Source organism: Leguminivora glycinivorella, chromosome 6, assembly GCF_023078275.1.
Source record: "Leguminivora glycinivorella isolate SPB_JAAS2020 chromosome 6, LegGlyc_1.1, whole genome shotgun sequence".
NCBI lineage: Eukaryota > Metazoa > Arthropoda > Insecta > Lepidoptera > Tortricidae > Leguminivora > Leguminivora glycinivorella.
The window spans coordinates 5,406,634-5,425,631 of NC_062976.1; the positions used below are offsets into that span (position 1 = coordinate 5,406,634).

The window sequence follows — 18,998 nt, forward strand, 5'->3', positions numbered from 1 at the left end:
AAGATACCTACCTAGGTACTGATGTACTATGAGTAAGTACCTACTTACTCATAGTACTTAGTATTTTCTATGGCATTGGATTGCTATTATAACTACTCTTTGATCGTAATACTTTACATGAGCAGTACTGTACATAGAAATTTGTATTGTTTAAGTTGTAAATAAATAAATCATTTTGACTAGAATTTTATTTTAAAATGTAAAATTTAGTTAGGCAGAATATAATAATAATGTGTCAATCTGATGGTGGACCTATCTATGCGTAAATTGCCGCTCCCCCCGCCCCGCGCATTTTCAGCATGTGCAGTGTTTTTAAGTTAGTACGTAGTACATATACCTCAATGATCCCTACTAATAAAATGTAACGCATAGAGTGCAGAATGCAGATAGTTTTAAGATACCTACCTAGGTACTATGTACTATGAGTAAGTACCTACTTACTCATAGTACTTAGTATTTTCTATGGCATTGGATTGCTATTATAACTACTCTTTGATCGTAATACTTTACATGAGCAGTACTGTACATAGAAATAGTGTAGTGTTTTGCATAGAAATAGATAAAACAACCATCTATTTTATACTTAAGAAGTTTTAAATAAGATGGAGGTTTTCTAATAGGTACATTTCAGAATTTCTATTAAGTAGTAAGTACGTTCTTAGTAGTTGAATACCTAGTATTTTTAACGGGGTCAGTTCATCAGCTTGGTAACTCTCATTGTGAGAGATTTAATCACAATCAAAAGTTACTATTACTAATGAAAAAGACAGTACTTAACTACCATCAACTAGTAACTGAGCCTTCATGTACCTTATTAATAAGCCGTAAGGTTCAGTATTGGTCAAATGGTTAATTTAGAGTGTCTCTTACGGCCCAGCCACGACATTGGTCTAAGGCCGATAGTCCACTATCATAGAAATATGATCATAGGCAACATGCCGTCCTTTTTCTTCAAATTGGAGAAAAAGGGAGGCATACAGACAAACCTATGATCATATTTCTAATCTATGTTAACATACGATAGTGTACTTTCGGCCTAAGCACGACAGCGGTGAGCGGCAGCCATACGTGCGAATGAAAAGTCCCATCGCTGTCTCGCTCCAATGTATGGTCGCCGCTCAACGCTGTCGCGCTTAGACCAATATCGTGGGCTGAGGCTGAGCCGTTATGCTTAGGCAACAGATGGGTGTTCAAATATGGATGTACACTGTCCGTCACTTTAAAGATATATTTTTTAATTCAATGTATTAAATATGTTACACTCAATATAATTGTATCGATTTGTCGCTTACTATAATTAATTTTTCGATTTTTTTCTCTTTAAATAATAATTTAACAACTAAAATGATTACTAGGATCTATTCTTACACAAAGCGTAACAAAACTATTGAGAATCTAATAATAAATCACTATGCCTTAGCCAGAGTTGCTACAACTGTTTATTTTACAACCAAAATGGCTCCCAATTATACCTAAAATATTAGATTGAATAAACAATAGATGCGAGACTAACAAACAGTGTTTTAGATCAATCGATTTAATTATTGCAACTAAGTATGTATCTTGTGAATAAATCATAAGATTTACTTTGCATTGGCACTAACTTTCACTATGTCAGATCACCACATCTATTTTTAATTTCATGTTTAAACTGTTATAATTATTCATTTTAAAATAACATTAACAAAACATCTTAAACAGTTGAGCATAAATCAAATTAAACAACGCATTAAAATCCTATTATTAAATCTCTTAGCTGAGGATGTTACGTGGCCAATACATAATATATTATAAGAAGAATAAATGTTAAATATACATGAAAAAGTCACTTTTATAGTGTCGTATACGGTACAGTCAGCATCCCAAATATAATACATAACCAAAGTGACCGAATGTATTGCAAAACCCCTTTATTTTTATGCCGATATCAATAAGGATTATAAGATTTATAAGGAAACAATACATTGCATATATATAGGCATTTTGACTCTAAATAACATTTGGATTCTTACTGTACGCTAAACCTAAAAAAGTAGAATTTTCATGCATTTTGTAACAAGAGGATATTTGTTCTATTAATATAAAAATCATATCACAGAAAGACGCATTATAAAAAATGAACTTACACTGGTGTTTTGACTAGTACATACAATTTTTATAATAGATTTCTGCTGAAGCAAACTTTCATTTAATCTGTTTTCGAAACCATAATAATATCAAGTAAACATACACATCGCATACGTAAATATACTTAAAATGTTACCTAGGAATCAGTAAATACAAGTTTAAATTCAAAAGAAAAATTATAACTACATGCAAAATTTGAGTTGAGGATAACTAAGAATCGGCTTTTAAGTCATAATTTTGAAATGTAAATATTTAGCAATAATAATTTAAAAATAGATTTTATTTTGTCCAATCTTTGACTTAAAACCCTTGCAACGCTCAAGATTCAAGAATTGAAAACTGAAACTTTGCCCCCTTGTAGATTGTAGAACCAATAACAATAACTATTTGTTAACGTTCCAGATTTAAATATGAAGTTAAATACTGAATTAAGCTTTTAATTATATTTTTACTTTATAAATTACTACATAAGTATTATGCAATTTTCTTGACATTAAGGTCATATTATATGATATATATTTAATAACATTATTGGTAATTTCAGATTTTTTTCTCACCTTGCAAGTTTCATTAATTCACTAAATCATATTTTAGTGACACAAGAACGCCTTATTATGAATTGTTGTAGAAAAATAGCACTCAGGGTTTAATTTTGAACTAACTGAATTTTACTAAAGCTTTTTTACAGCAAATATTCTGCACAAACACGCCAGATCATGGATTTTTCTCCAAATATGCTAACATCACACCAGAGAGTAAATTAAATAATGTACTCTTATTGCAGACATTTTAAGCGACTTAGGCCCAAATCGAGACTTGATACTTTAATTCAGTACAAGTTTTAAACGTAGCGCTGGGCACTTCCCGAGTTTAGCATAGGTAGTAAACCAATGGCATGTTTAATAGTTATTACTTTATTTCAAGTAGTGCTGACCAGCCATGTTTACCGACCCTAACTTAGTAGTTATTATAGCAGAAGTGAGAAATAAGCCTCAAGCCCCACTAGTGCGAAATATGTATTTTCCTTACACCCTAGGTAACATGGTCAGCTATATATCTTACAAATAGTAATACGTTAGTTCTAGGTACTGATAAGTAATGCGTATAGCCACCTAACATTTTGTCCCCATTATAAAAATAGTTTATATTCACTCCATTACGTTCCATACAAATTTCGTATCAAAACTGACAAGCCCTTCGATTGCTTGTAAAGAAAATTGACAATCTACTAAAATACAATCGTTATTTTTTCACTGACGCATCACAACTGAACATGAAAACCGGTAGAGCACATCGGTTGTGTTTACGTGGATGTGCACAACTGTCAGAGGTCAGAGCCATATGCATTCACATATCATGCGAGCAAGGTGGCAAGGGGCCCATTTCTCGAAGCTACAATTTATAAGTGGTAGTCAATGTCTAATATGACAAGTTGGAAAGAGACTTCCGCTTGTAACTTTCAGTTTTCTGAAATGGGCCATTGGTCGTGAGGATTTGTCGGTATAATTATTATAACGTATTCGCAGACACATCTCGTATAATAATTAGGTGTCTTTTTCTTATTACCTACCATCCCCATGTGTAGCTGCTTTAACAGACTATTTAGTAGATTGTACATTTTTCTCATGCCATCCATTTTCTACATACATTGAGTTATTATTTACCTACCTTGATCCGTGAAAGTTAACTCAAATTATTAATAAGAAACCAAATTACATAGGTATTGCTGTAGTTGGAATAGAAAACTAGAAAGATACCTATGTAAATTTAATGAGAGGAGAAAAACTAGCGACAATGTAAAACCTTTTGAATGATGTAGGTATATAAAAGTAAGAATGAGGAAGCACACTGACATTTTATCCCGCTAGGCGGCGGGTGTGCAAGTGCCTATGCATGTCACTGTCATTCATATGTGTGAGAGAGAGAAAAAAACATCATCTCGCTCTTATGTATGAAATTATTCATCTGTGCAATGGACTAATAATATGGTGGCGCCATCTGTCATAACCTTTGAGCCTCCTCATTAAATACAAAACAAAGTAAAAATTAAAAATGTGATTTAACTTTCAGTAGAACATGGAAAAAGAGATATTGACAAACTTATTTAGGCGTAATAGTATAGTTATATTCCTTTTAGGAATGTGTGGAATTATTAGTTATGATGTTAGCTGCACATTAAAACAGATTGTGAGAAATATGATATTGTTAATAAAAATTCCATTGATATATTGTGTTACTTTCAGGATTATTTTATTTATTAAACTAGATAATACTTTAAAATAATTATTTACAAAGCGTTAGGCCATTGTAATATGTGCACAGCAGAGTGCAAGCCAAGTTTTTCTACTCATCTGGCATAACTTTATAGCTGCCGATAAAATGGTGCCCAAATAAGTTTGTCAAGGCAGTCATATTAATGATTAAATATCTAAGCTATGCAAGTTAATAACTTAATAAGTTACACAAAACCCTCAGTTTATTATTTAATAGTAACATAAATATTAATGTTATGCAACTCAAATGCCTAAACGACGGCATTTCATTGGGGGTTCAAATTTAATGAGATTAAGTACGCTAAGATATGATTCGGAATATTAATTTATCATAAATTTGAAGCATAATGATTGGAAAGTTAAAAATGGAACCAATATATAATGATGACCTTTAGAGCGAGACAACGCTATCATTAACCGTTAGAAGTCGAATGAGAGAGCAGCAAGGCAAGCAATGAAATGAAACGCCATATATTATTCAATATTTTTACTATAATAATAAGCACCAAACCACGTTTGGAATGTTCAGTATTGCACCATGTTAAGAACAAAATCCAATTTCAATAAAAAAATAAGTTACATTCACATAAACATAAAAAAGTTCTATAAACATTTTCAACTGTCTGTGGGGGTAAACAAATCAAAATGAGAATTATGCGTTAAGTAATAAATAAATTCGTTTAAAACACACAATAAAGGTCACCATTACATCTCGGACCGTCGAAAACAATTTACATATGAGCGTATGAAATGATTGTTACATACAAATATTGTAATTGTACATAAACACGGTTTGTATTTGTACAAATAGTGACTTCATTGTGCATAAACGTGTCCTGATCTTACACGGCCAGTCTTCACAGAAGATCACATGTTTGGAACCTCCTAATCTCAGATGATGCTTATGAAGCCCAGCATTCACACCGACAACACAGGTCGACCATTAATAGAACTATTACAACTTCATAAAACCTCTTATGAGCATTTCACAGAGTCATTTCCATGTAAGCCGGATTTGGTGACTAACAAACTCACTTATAAATACGACGCGCAGCGTACAGTTATCTAAAAAGTATTCGATGATGGGTTTTTCAACGGTATTATAAGTGTCGTGTAGTGAATGCTGGGCTTAATCTTTTAACTACAATCAGTTTCACGATGCTATCTAAATAAATACTTATTTAATATCATGAACAATTACAAACAAAAATTGTTACAGAATAGAAAATTATCCTCGTAGAGCAACATTGAAGGCTATTCAAATTCAAGTTCATTGCATAAATATCTAATTTATATAAACAATACAGTGTAGTCGCGGACGCTCACAATGCCACCGATCCATTTTAATATTAAATATTAGTTTTATAATATTAGAAGTTTCAATAAAATCCTAATAGTATTTGCTAATATATTAATTTAAAACAGGTTTTACAAATGGCGCCCAACTCTTTATAAAATGAGTACAAAACTATGTTCGCGATCCACCGAATCCTATAACACCGCGACTGGAAGAATCTCATAACGCGTTAAGACGAAGCAGGGAGCTACGGGGGCTTGTAGTCCGGGACTGTGGCCCGGGGTCCGGGATCGCCCTACGGGATGGTTGCTTACCCGGCCGCGAGTAAGGTCGCGTCGACAAGTACAAGCCAGCATTGTGTAACGAGCGCGGTGCAGGCGAGTGCTTTGTATGCCCGCCGTACGACATTGTACCTGGAAATCAGAAAATATTGATTGTTAATTGGTTGATAATAAGAGCTGTGAACATGGAAAATATATCTATGATTGTATTCAAGGATTCATGTCAGGACTTGGCAGGTAAACTACAATGTTTTGACGTGACAACGTCTAATAACTCGTTACTACGGGCTGCATGCACGAAAAAGTTGACGTCATTGAATGAGTCACGGTCAGTTTACCTAAATTTATATTGTTGTATACAATAGTAATTACGATGTATAATTTATATAAATCTATTTAACTGTATGTTTATGTTTCCAGGTAGATAAATATCAGCAGAAAGAGGATGAGACAATGTGAACACCTCTCTAAACGGATCAACAACACTTACCCTTAGCGCTAGCACTCAGAGGATGAGTTCAGGTCAATCGGAGGTGGCGGACGCGGCTTCGCCCGGGTTAAGCGGTCTGAAACAATAATCAAATAAGTACAAATACAAAAAAAATATTTTGAAAAACATAATTGTACAGTGGTCTTAAAGACTAACCCCCTTATTCATAAACGTTCACTAAAGTTATCACGCCGATAAAGTTCGTTTGTCTCTTACCGACGTATTGGTGTGATAGAAAGGGACAAACGTACTTTATCGGCTTGATAACTTTACTGAACGTTCATGAATAAGGGGGTACGTATTTGAAAAGGCACCGTAAAGACAAAGTAAGACCTTGTCGCGGCTGGATGCGGGGTCGGGAGTGAGACCGGTGGGGCTGCGCTTCTTGTACAGCGACAGTGTTTCCCTATATCCTACATGGCTCACCTAGTTCAGTGGTTTGCGTCGGATCTAGGTCTTTATACAGCGCCAGTGTGTCTCTTTGGCTCAATTAGGCTGTAACATCGGATCTAACTGTTAGGGCCCATTTAGACGGTACGAGAACTCGCATCGCATACGAGTTTTATTACATTGCGGTATTTGATGGCTGTTCAAAATTGTAATATGTAACCTCAACAGCCCGCAATGTAACTAAAATCGTATGCGAGTTCGCACGCCGTCTAAATCAGGCCTTAGTTGTACAGCGCTCGTGTGTGGGCATTTTCGCGAGAACAATCACCAAAAAATATTTGTTTAATGTAGGTAAATTTTACGTTTTTTCTACTCAGAATTATGGGCCTTTTCGAACCAGGACAAAAAACAAGAGCCCAAAAAAATGGTCCCAAAATGTTGTTATTTTGCATACTTTCCACTTTGTAACCGCCGTACAAAGTGTTTGAAAAATGGTAACGAAGAGGAAAAATTAAATTCGGGACGCTTTTTTTTACGTAGTAGGGTCGAAAGCGCTCGTGATTCTGAGTAGGAAAAACATTAAATTTACCTATTCAAGAAAAAAATGTTTTAGAATGTTGGTAGTTGGTCACCTAGCTCCGCGGCGGCGTCGGAGCGCGCGGCGGCGGCGGCGGCGCCGGGCGCGGGGTCGGGCGCGCGGCCGGCGGGGCTGCCGGTCTTCTTGTACAGCAGCGAGTTGAAGAAGTTGGCCAGCACGCCCTCGTTGCCCGGCGTGCCCGGCCCCATGCCGATCTTGGCGCCGTCCAGCTGGAAACGAATATTCTCGTCAGTTATAACATCAAACATTTCAAAAGGGATAACTCGACTCGTGTCGCGTTTGATGCGCCGCGGTGGAACTATACGACGCGATAGATTCGTGCGAGTTGCAGAGGTGAGTTTGCGAGAGGCGTGTCGGAGTGTAGCACTGCGACCGTTGTAAGAATGTCTGCTAGTCTTCATCCACTACTTCTGCCTCCCAGTTGGCTATGTCCTTTCGAAACCCTCTACACTGGCCGGCTGCCTGCTGGCTCGGACATTGGCGATCAAATATATGAAAGAGGCGCGTTCCTAGCACACAACCCGAGCTCGTGTAGATGAACGCGTACCATGCTTGTATAAGTGAGATATGACAAGTTGACTGGTCGCGTTTTTGACAGGCGGTAACTGTGAGGTAACCGAGAGGGGGTATACTGTATAAGTGGCCATACTGTACGATAGTACTCTTTATTATACTGTGCTCTAGGCGCGAGGGTCGTCTAGGAGGGTGGGACAGATCACTTCAGCTTTCTCGCCGATGAAGTTACCTGCGTGGCGCGCTGCGCGGCTCGCAGCGGAGAATCGGCGCGAGGCGCGGGCGCCCCTGCTTGTAATGCGGCGAGCTGCCGTTGTAAGAACGCCTGCTCGTCTTCCGCCGCTACTTCTGCTTCCCGGTTCGCTCCAGTCTGTACAAAAATATAATATTCAAAATATATGAAATATTGTCTTTCCTAGAATGGGCTGGGGAATCGCTTGGGCGCAAAACTGAATAAAGTAAAGGGATTTCATATTATTTTTTGGGAACTATATGCTTTCTAAAATATTGTCCTTTAGAGCATTTTTTATTTCATTGTATGTTTGAAAAAGCAACTATCACACTATTGATAATATTCCCCAACCACAAAATTAAAATTTTCGCTCGCACGCCCTCGACCGTATATACATAGTGGAAATCCTCATTTTCCTGAAGCATGGCTAAGAACACTCCCGACTAATCAAAATTCATAGACAAAAATACTAAATTAAAAATTGTATTCGGTTCAACCGTTAGGAACTATATCCTTTCTAAAGACACCACAATTCGGAAGGCATATTTGAAAAAACAAGTTCACACTATTGATAATAAAATACATGTTCAAGAAGATTCAAAGGGAAACACTTCACAAACAACAAATCTTGATGTTACATGACTTATCATTTCTATTAATTACCTTTCGTGTTGCTGGTTGCACTATGATGTCTCTGTAGTAATCGTCCGGCTTACAGCTCTGCATGTTTTCGTATAATATGCTAATTTTCTTCATGCTATCCCAACCAGCGGGTCTGGAAAAAGAATGACAATAAGTATAAATTATTGTAACTGTTAAATTGTATTCTACCATGCTTGCAAAACTTAAAAAAAAACTAAGAAAATATTTAAAGGTGTATTCAGTAACGAAATAAAAAATGACACAATGGGAAAATTACTTTAGATCAACAAATATTAAATATTAAATACAAAATACAAATCATTTATTCAGCAAATAGGCAACACAACATTTGTGATGTCTAGTCAAACATTGTCAGTTCACATTGGAGCTTACCAGAAGAACAAGATTTGCTTGTATTTTTATGCAATGATGATGAACCTATCAAAGTGCCTTAGCAAGCGACAAAGTAAGGCTTTAGAAAGACATATTTTATATTGTCAATACCAAAATAGTTTTCACACAAACGTGACACTTAAAGGGCGTTCGCAGTTCTTATCCTCTTTAACTGAGCTGCACAATACAGCAGCTATACTTAGACAGAAGTATTTGTCTTCAGACAGAAGTATTTGATCATGAAGTGAGTTACTTACATCAACACAGCGTCCTTCTCAACAATGAGCGCTGGGGTCCTGAACGGCAGGCCGTATATCCTGTGCGTGAGGTACTTGTACAGCAGGTCGCAGTTCTTGTCCTCTTTAGCCGAGGTATAGAATAGGGCTGCGCCGTACTGGAGGCAGAACCGCCGGATCCATTGCTGCATGAAATCGAAGTGCTCGTCGCGGTAGTCGTGCTCTTTTTCTAAGGTGCTCATGTAGTCAGTCTGGGGAAAAAAGGATGAGATTAAGAAATATTTCAAGGTTCAAGAAGAGTAATAGTGATGTTATTGCAATTTGAAGAGAGGGGTTAATCAACTGTAGGTATATCAATAAGGGGGTAAAACTTTTGGCATTTAGGGAAAATACTACCAGTTCTTCCGCTCGTTATTAATTATTAACTCACCTTAGTGACAACAACCACTATATCCAACCCCAGATTAGTGGTCAACACAGCTTCAGGCAGGGGGTTCTCATCATCCTCACTGTCAAGGTCATCTGACAAGTTTCGGGAAGACCTTTTCATGGGCGAGGAAGCCGCTTGCTCCATCTCGTCTCCGGGCTCTGTGTACCGCTGCCATTTCTGTTGCTGCTGTTTTTTACTCTGTAACCTTTGTTCTGTGGAAGAAATAATGAGTAAATAATCATCCCCTCAAACAAATTTGAGTGCCGAAAGGCCCAAGAGAGTTCTTCTGAAAAGTGGAAAAAGGAGACGTTGTTTATTTTTTATCGGTTGCTTTGAAAACCAGCACTGTATGTGCTGAAATGGGATAGAAAGTTGTATTTTGAGGGTAACTGTGTATGTTATACCACCGTTCATTACGTGAACCTTCGAAACAGTTTATATCAATTAGAAAATAGAGTTAAAATTGAATTGCAGATATTATATGATTAATAAGTTTAATAACGCAATTTAACCGTGATATTTATTAACTTTAAACTAAGACGATTGTTACTCAATCAGTGCACGCAATCTTTATGATCAGTATAGGTACCTATCCAAATTTATTGACTTAAAAACTTGTTTATAAAGAAATAAAATATTTAAAACGATGACATTACATTTAAATGCCAAAACACACCAAACGATAAGTTGTCAAACCGCTACACTGCATAAATATCTGGCATTGATTAGGCATTACGCGTACTCTGACGTAATGTCTGACTCACGGCAAACGGGGTCCCCGTCGAATACAGTTAGCGACACAAACATTTATTTGCAACCAAATCTCTAAAGAAATAAGATGCAAGAACTTGAACATGTGTTGAATACTGTACGACAGACAGCGTCAGACTTATATTGAAAAATTTGAACCGTACTCCATTGAAGTAAGGTAGGAGTTGTATATTTATTTTTAGAACTTAAGTCAAAGTAATAGGATCACAAACAAGTTAACTGTTAGATCAAGATAGGATGAGTATTGGACGTGGATTAGTTATAATAAGACCTTGTTTTTTTTTGTCGACGGTGCCTTATCACGGAATCTACCTGCAGAGTTGTTACGTTTTTCTAATTGTTTTGTTGAAATCGGTAGGTCAATGCCCTTACACGAGTTATTATACTTTTAGGAAAATTTGCTATAACTTTGAGCATTTTAGTTCTACTAAATCTGCTGTCTAGTTGATATAATCACGACAAACAACCTATACCACGAGTTTTATCATGGCATTCAGTAACGAGTCTAACGACTGCGTGACTTTATACGTTGTATATCTTGCTCTCACTAATCTAGTCCGAGCGAATCTAAAATACTTAAAAAGCGTACACGCTAGCGAATATCTTAGTGTCAAACTCGCGTTTTACTTATCTCCATACCACTTTCACCAGTAGAGATTTAGATACTGCATTTCCTTACTGATGTGTTTCTAGTTTAAATTATGTAAAGAAACAAATTACGATGCTACGAGTATCTATCGCACAACCTACATTCCTATCTCCGATAATGACCGACCTTAATCGTACGGTTTAAATTAAGTCGTCCCTCGTTTTTACGTCGTTCATCGTTGCAACGAGTTGTCGATTGGCTGTTCAGTGCATACAGATGACATATTAATTGTAGTAGTTGTAGTTTTGTTTTATAGTAAAATAGCTACCTAAAGTCGCCGTCAATAGAATTTGTGAACAATGTAAACAAACCTTGTAGTCAAAATGTCTTTAATTTCCATTCTAACTCATCAGATACTGGCTAATTCCATGTGTTTTTTAATCAATTCATCTCACACTATGATCCTCACCCTTAAAAATAATAAAATTGTGCTAAAACATTGATATTTTGTATAATAGTTTGTTTACATTGTTGACCATTTCTATTGACGGCGATTTTACTCGTAATTGTGTTTGCGTGGGATGATGATGATTGATAAAAAAAGTAATTTCCTTCTTTGGACCATCAACTACTTTCAACGTCTTCTAATTTTTTCTTTGCACTTCAAACTATGTCCATCATTAAATTGTGTGCTTAATAGTCATAAGAGCAAAATAAAAAAGTATTAAGAGAGACTATAAATATCGTAAAATGAGCTCATCACTCATTGCGAGATTATTAACGACTTCGAGGATAAAAAACTGATTATTTCCATGAATAAAGATAAATAAATATGCTTACGGAGGGCCCAAAGATATGTAAACATTTTTTTTACTGTGGCATCTTGTTGACCAATTTAACAAATTAGTGTGTTTGTGTACCAATAACTTAATTCTGTGCAGAAAGAGAAAAGTCATGGAAGCACACAGTCTAAACAAGAATAATTTTAAGTTAGCATGTTTTGTATAAGTTAAATGATTTAAATATCATCTCACACACTTTTGCTTCATACACTGTTCGTATATTGGTATGTATAATTATATTAAATAACCATTCGTTGAGTCAATGACAATTGTTAATTCAAGTACTATGTGTGTCTAATCTTATACTATTAAACGAGCAATTCTTGTATATTTATTTATTTATATATACCGACGATCTCGGAAACCGCTCTAACGATTTCGCTGAAATTTGTTATGTGGGGGTTTTCGGGGGTGAAAAATCGATCTAGCGTAGCCTTAGATCCCGGAAAACGCGAATTTTCGAGTTTTCATGAGTTTTTCTTTCGTGTTTGTAAACGTAAAATATGGCGCGCATCGATTCCGCTTAGCTCAGTCGTACGAGGTCGGTCTAATGTACGCAGATAGATCGTAGGTGTCAGGGTTTCGAATCCCGGCCAGAAATTAAGTTTTTGTTTTGTCTTTTTTTTTTGTTTTTGTATTTCTAAGAGTTTTTTTTTATCTAAAGACGTGATATATTAAAATAGAACCGAGCTTCGCTCGTTCGCCCAGATATTTTGATTTAAGAAAGAAAAAGATCACTCTACAAAACATACGTAAATCTTGTACACTGCTTAGTAAAATTAAATCTTGTGACTATACCATCAAGAACTGTAACCAGTTAATTATACACATCATGAAACGGAAGCGAATGACGCATCACTAAGTAGGGTACATTATTATGTATGCCGGTTGTGTGTTGATAAGATAAGAGATAACAGTTAATTAGATGAGGCTTAGTTATCTGTTGCATTCACCTATCTATGTGATTTTTTTAGCCACTTGTCTCCAAGCCCATTATTGTTAAAACCAGTAAAGTCAACAAGAATTTTTATTTTTGTACATTCACCAGACTTTTTATTGGATGCAATATTGCTATGATGCTCACACATTGTGCTAGTGGCCTAGCAACTAGAGTAGTTTGTGACTTTCAATCCAGCGGTCACAGGTTCAAACCCTGGCATATACCGATCAGTTTTTCAGAACTTATGTACAAAATGTCATTTGATATTTGCTAATCACTCTTCAGTGATGGAAAACATCGTGAGGAAACCACATCAATCCCAAAAAGGCCTAGTTTACCTTATAGGTTAGAATGTCAGATGGCAGTTGCTTTCATTTCATGAAAATTAGTGTCAATATCAAGTCTTGGGATTAGTTGCCAAAGCAACAAGCTACGAACAACTCTCACGAGCCATGGCAAGCTGCAGAGATAACTTTAAGAAGCTGACACAGTGCCATTTACAGCTGCTATCATGATATTCATGGTAGACAACCATATAGGTATGATACATACCATTTCCAGTGCACATCACAGGTGTAACCAGCAAAAATGGCTATAAAGAGGTAGGTAACACAGCAGGTTACTGTGGCAGTTATGTCGTAAATTTTTTGTTATCTTTATACTTTCTGAAATTTGAAGTGATGGTGAATAGGTGTGGGTTCTGCAAGGTATCCTATTAGATGTATATCCTGTGCCAGTATTGTTAATTTCTAGCTAAAATATTAGTTAAATCTTACCAGGTGTGAGATCCAATTTGTCTATATGGTCCCCGAGCACCGTGGCCCAGGTCTGTAGCTGCTCTAGAATCCCCCATGGCGTTGTCATGGCCACCGTGAAGATGACCAGTGAATGGGGGAACGTCTCTTCGTTGAGGGCAAACTTGAGCAGGTTTGTGTGCCCTGGATCACCATCCAGTACCCATACACTGAGACGCGTTTGATCTGGGCGGAAATAAGTATTTTTGAGATCACTCAGACTTTAAGACATTTACTGTGGTAATGGGTTTAATTGGGTGAATCAACTTTTTCTTGCCTGTTATTGCCATGGTTACGGTCTCCTGAGTCACGCTGGTTTTATGTAAAATTATGATACTTAAACTAAGCAAACGTGCATTTTTCTGGTCTTAACAAGCCCTTTCCTTAATTTGCCACCTACAAACATAGACTACATGCACGCTTGCTTAATTTCAGTAGCATAATTTTGGATAAAACCAGCGTGACCAAGGGGACCGTAAACATGGCAATAAATATCAGGCAAGAAAAAGTTGATTCACCCAATTACAAATTACGTTAATTGCCGCAGCGAAGGTGTTCATCGAGTATCACCCAGAAAACTCAATAAGACTTGTGTGGGCAATTGAATATCATACAATTAGAAAATATGCAAAACATAGGACAAATTAATGCCCTTGCTAGAATCTTGAAGCCCAGTTTTTGTTATAAAGCAGTCATTACAGTCAAGTTTGGAGTAAATGGAGAAATATGATTCGAGCCCTAGATCCCAGCTGAGGGTAACAGGATTTAAAGAAGAAGCATTACAGTCAAAGAAGCTTGTTGAAATTATATTGATTGATTTCTTATTCTGAATACTAAGAAAGGATGGATTAATTATTTGTTTGTGTTAAAAATGGTTAATGCACATGCTGTTTATAAACTTTGCTACATTACATAAAAACAGCTGATTCATTTCATCAGTGAAAAACATGTATTTACTAACAATGCAGTACACAAGTAAGAGAAACAATGACACATTTGAAGTTGTAAATGTTAATCTTGCTGGTTAATATTGAGAATAGAATGAAAAGCTTTGACACAGTTTCCTCATGAATCTGTGTTTACATCTTTGTAACATAGTTAACCTATAAGCAATGTAATTGGAGTTAAAATAAGTACTTACCATCGCGGTATTCATCTCTAACGTCTATATATGCATATTCGAGTGCTGACCCCTTCTTAGGATCCTCTACTCCTTGCAATTTCGCGATTAATGTGGTTTTGCCAGTCTCATTGTTACCCAAAACTAACACATTTTTGTTTGAAGGTAGTTTTGTATTGCCCTGATTCTGGACTTCTTCTAAAATCGCAGACCTGAAAAATGTAAAAAATTCGATCAATGCTCATCAATTTTCATCATACGCAAGTTGGGCACGAAACGTCACTATGAGTTTTAACTTGGTTACACATGATGCGGGGGAGAAATGCGTGTATATTAATGCGATGTGAAAAGATTCCACAGTTGTTTTACAAACAAAGGTAAGACGTCGCAGCTAGGTCACATATTTCTCAGGTATGAGAATTGACATCACGTAGGTGTGACACATTAGATCCCCTATATGGGGGACCCTGTTGGACACAAATATAACAGTGAACCGTTACCATAAGTTGTCCTTCGTATCACCATTTTTTTCCTTTTTAGATTTAGGCCCATTTGCCTGGCCGTTTGTCTCCATTCTTCAGAAATGTTAGAAGATAACAACGGCACACAGAGGCTTTTCGTTTTCGGCCGTTCATACGTCACTCTCGCGATGAAATGTGTTGCTGTAGCAAATTTTCAGTTTTACCGATATTATAATGTTATGCCGGCATTTTACCCGAAAGTAGATTAGGAATATCGCACATAATACAATTAACCTTAACCTTAAATATTCATAATCGTCATAAAACAAATAACTATAAAAAAAATTGAAGTAAGTATAATCACGAAACAATACATTTTGTAAAAATAAAATGGCACATCACTTAATCTTTTTACCATTGTGAAAGTTTGAAATATTTACTGCGGCAACATTATTTCATTTTTTTTAATGACCATGGCATGTGGAGTATATCATTCTAATTAGAAAGCATTTATTTCCGATCATATTTTTCAGGTAATTAATATTTATTGAAATCATCGACTTACAATAGGGACTGAGCTCACACTTTTTTTGCCATACTAAATTGAACCTTATCACCGGCGCATAAAGGCGTTCTTGACAGACTAGCAAAAGTGTGTCCACATGAGAGGGTCAAAGTTGGGGCTGGTGTCCCTCTCGCACGTGTGACCAGTGTTAAAAAATTACTATAGTAGTAGTATTTTTACCTGTATGATAACTAAGTTTATAAACTTCTTAAATTATTTTCGTATTATATCGAGGCAAGGGTATTAATACCTTGTAACGAATTGGTAAGTCATTATTATGAAGCCATAAAACCAAAAAAATGCGCAATTATTAAAAACCTTTAATTGGGCATTAGTAGATTTGGTAGTAACTTTGAATATTGACTGGTATCCCCAAATGATGACAGTGATGACGTCATTCAAATGATTTTGATAGTGGTAATAAGTGCGAGAGGGACACCAGCCCCAACTTTAACCTCTCATGTGGACACACTTTTTGGCCTAACTACTCATTCTGGTTTAATTATAATTCTGTGATTGAAATATTCGTTTTACATGTTTAAATTCAACAATGTTTATAATTCAGGCAAATATGCACGACATATTTTTTGTCTTTTCTGACCAAATTAATACTTACTAGAAGACATTATTACTACAGTTTTAAAAATGTAAAGCAATTGAAATAAATATAAATCACAACAAAAATTACAAAAGTAATTGATAAATGGACGAAAAGTATTGTAATGTTGTATGAGCTTTTGAACAGTCTCTATTACTGTCAATGTCACTTGACAGAACAGCAGGATCGGAACGGAACGTCACTGTTGTTTTTCGTTTCAAAAATCAAGAAAAATAAGTGATCGAAAGCACGCGAACAAAGAAAATACCACCACTCATATTTCATCGTAAACACAATTTCTATTGTTAACTAAAATGTTTCGGAAGCCACAGAAGCCTAGTTCCGGGAAGAAACCCAACTTGTCGCAAGTGAGTCATTGAGAATGTTTGTCCTTCAGATTAACTGTTTTATAATGGTTTTATACAAGACTATTAGGTCTAATGGCAAGATAGGTTCATTGAGGGCTGTAACCACATCTCTATTTTTAGAAACTCGTCATATATCATCTTTTTCTGAGAACTGAAGAGTTTGTGAACTTTTAACAATATGCTTTTGCACAATGGAATGGATCCTATTACAATGCCTCTGTTGTGTGTTCACTCAAGTTGCTTAAGTTATCGATGATGGTAACAAGGGTCAGTTTGAGAGAGGTGGCTCAAATATTTTGATTTTCAAGTGTATAATGTCCAAAAGTTATGATATAATTTTGTATCCTTGCTTGATGAATCAAATATGTTAAGTGTTTATATTATTTATCAATATATTGTATGTTATGATTGATTAAAGCCATAGTTTAAAATACAAGACTTCTCCTTTTTATCTATCCCATTTGTTAGCCCAATCTAAAATTAGTAATTCTGTTTAGCAAATGTTTTTGAATATATTTTCTATTAAATCATGCATACATACAGCTATGATAGTTTTCTCAATAAACAATTTAAAATAGATCCAAACATTACCATAAAGAAAGAGTTTGTTAGTCTTATTTTTGCAATATTTCAGTTTGGTCTACTAGACGTCAATATTGATGATGACGATGAGCCAATGGATGCAGTTCCGATGATGACATGGACTTAGAAGCAGAGCTGGCTGCCCTCAGTGGCAGTGGTGGAGGAACAGGCCTCGGAAACCAGCCCCTGTACCGGCAGTGGACTTAGATGCTATGATTGCGGCTAGTCTTCAGGACATACCGTCTGATGATGAAGGCTCAGGTTAGTAAATTAAGAAATAGGTTATTAGAGATGTGTTCTACTTATGCTGATTTTATTATATTCATTCTATAAATTCTATTAGTCTATATTCACTTGGTTAACATATTATTATTTTAATAAGTTTACTTTGTTCATTATAATCCCCCAAGAAAGAGAAGAGAAAAACCTACTTAAGTATATTCCCTCTTATTAAATATCTTATTTACATTAAACTAGCTTTTGCCCGCGGCTTTGCTAGCGTTAGAAAGAGACAAAGAGCTTATGTCACTCTCCATCCCTTCAATTATCTCCACTTAAAAAATCACGACAATTCGTCGCTCCGTTTTGCCGTGAAAGTCCGACAAACAAACAGACACACACACTTTCCCATTTATAATATTACCCCCTGATAGGGTAAAGGCCTCCTCCAAGCTTTGCCATTTTTCTCTATTCTGTGCGGTTAAATGAAAAGTAAAAAGACAAAAATGTGGAAAGAAGGCTAAATAAAAAAAAATATATATATATATATATATATATATATATATATATATATATATATATATATATATATATATATATATATATATATATATATATATATATATATATATTACCCCCTTATTCATAAACATACACTAAAGTTATCAAGTCGATAAAGTTCGTTTGTCCCTTTCCGACGTATTGGTGTGATAGAAAGGGACAAACGAACTTTATCGGCTTGATAACTTTAGTGTATGTTTATGAATAAGGGGGCTAGTATGGATATTCAATAGTTCTAACATTATGAGAGGCAGTGAATTTTTAAGATTTCCAAATAAACAACATTATGCATTGACAAAGAAAATGTATTCCACAATATATAAATCATTTATTTGGCAAACTGCAAACACACAATATACAGATGACATATGCAAACTTTTGGTTTAGGAGACGATGATGACCCAGAGCTTCTCAACGAGCTTCAAGACCTAGGCTTAGAAGACCAGCCTGCACCTCCAGCCCCGCCTCCTCGAGTTGCCAGCGCGGACAGTAGCACCATAAGTCTGCTGCAGGATAGGATTACTAACTATACTGTTGCTGAGAAGAATGCTAAGGCTGCTGGAGAAAGCAGCAGAGCTAGGAGGTATAATATAACTAATACTTTAGGAGCTTATAAGACCACACCCCATAGGTGCACAGGGCCTTAGGCTTGTGCCGTTTCATTTGTTCATCAGAGCGGTCCTATC

At 35.9% G+C, this 18,998-nt stretch overlaps 2 protein-coding genes across 2 annotated transcripts in view; one reads left to right on the forward strand and one right to left on the reverse strand.

Moving 5' to 3' along the window:
* Positions 1-576: 576 nt before the first annotated feature.
* On the reverse strand, positions 577-15,600 carry LOC125227001 (cytoplasmic dynein 1 light intermediate chain 2). Its single transcript, XM_048131192.1, has 10 exons — positions 15,459-15,600; positions 14,980-15,170; positions 13,821-14,024; positions 9,903-10,114; positions 9,494-9,723; positions 8,865-8,976; positions 8,202-8,339; positions 7,491-7,665; positions 6,469-6,544; positions 577-6,110 (listed from the first exon to the last, which is right to left on the reverse strand). The coding sequence occupies exons 1-9, from the start codon at positions 15,530-15,532 to the stop codon at positions 6,477-6,479; spliced, it is 1,404 nt and encodes a 467-aa protein (XP_047987149.1). The 5' UTR covers positions 15,533-15,600; the 3' UTR covers positions 577-6,110; positions 6,469-6,476.
* Positions 15,601-16,776: 1,176 nt separating this feature from the next.
* LOC125227078 (coiled-coil and C2 domain-containing protein 1-like) overlaps positions 16,777-18,998 on the forward strand; it is a 34,894-nt gene continuing 32,672 nt past the window's right edge. The window contains 5 exon segments of the mRNA XM_048131270.1: positions 16,777-16,950; positions 17,585-17,635; positions 17,638-17,689; positions 17,692-17,787; positions 18,700-18,895. Of these exon segments, the coding sequence (XP_047987227.1) occupies positions 16,897-16,950; positions 17,585-17,635; positions 17,638-17,689; positions 17,692-17,787; positions 18,700-18,895 (449 nt within the window). The 5' untranslated portion in view covers positions 16,777-16,896.

Coding starts and splice junctions, on each gene's coding strand:
- LOC125227001 (XM_048131192.1), bottom strand. CDS start 15,532: ATGGAGACAAACGGCCAGGCAAATGGGCCTAAATCTAAAAAGGAAAAA. Junction 10,115..13,820: donor CAAATTGGATCTCACACCTG/GTAAGATTTAAC, acceptor TTTCTTCCACAG/AACAAAGGTTACAGAGTAAA. Junction 8,340..8,864: donor TGCAACCAGCAACACGAAAG/GTAATTAATAGA, acceptor ATTTTTGTACAG/ACTGGAGCGAACCGGGAAGC.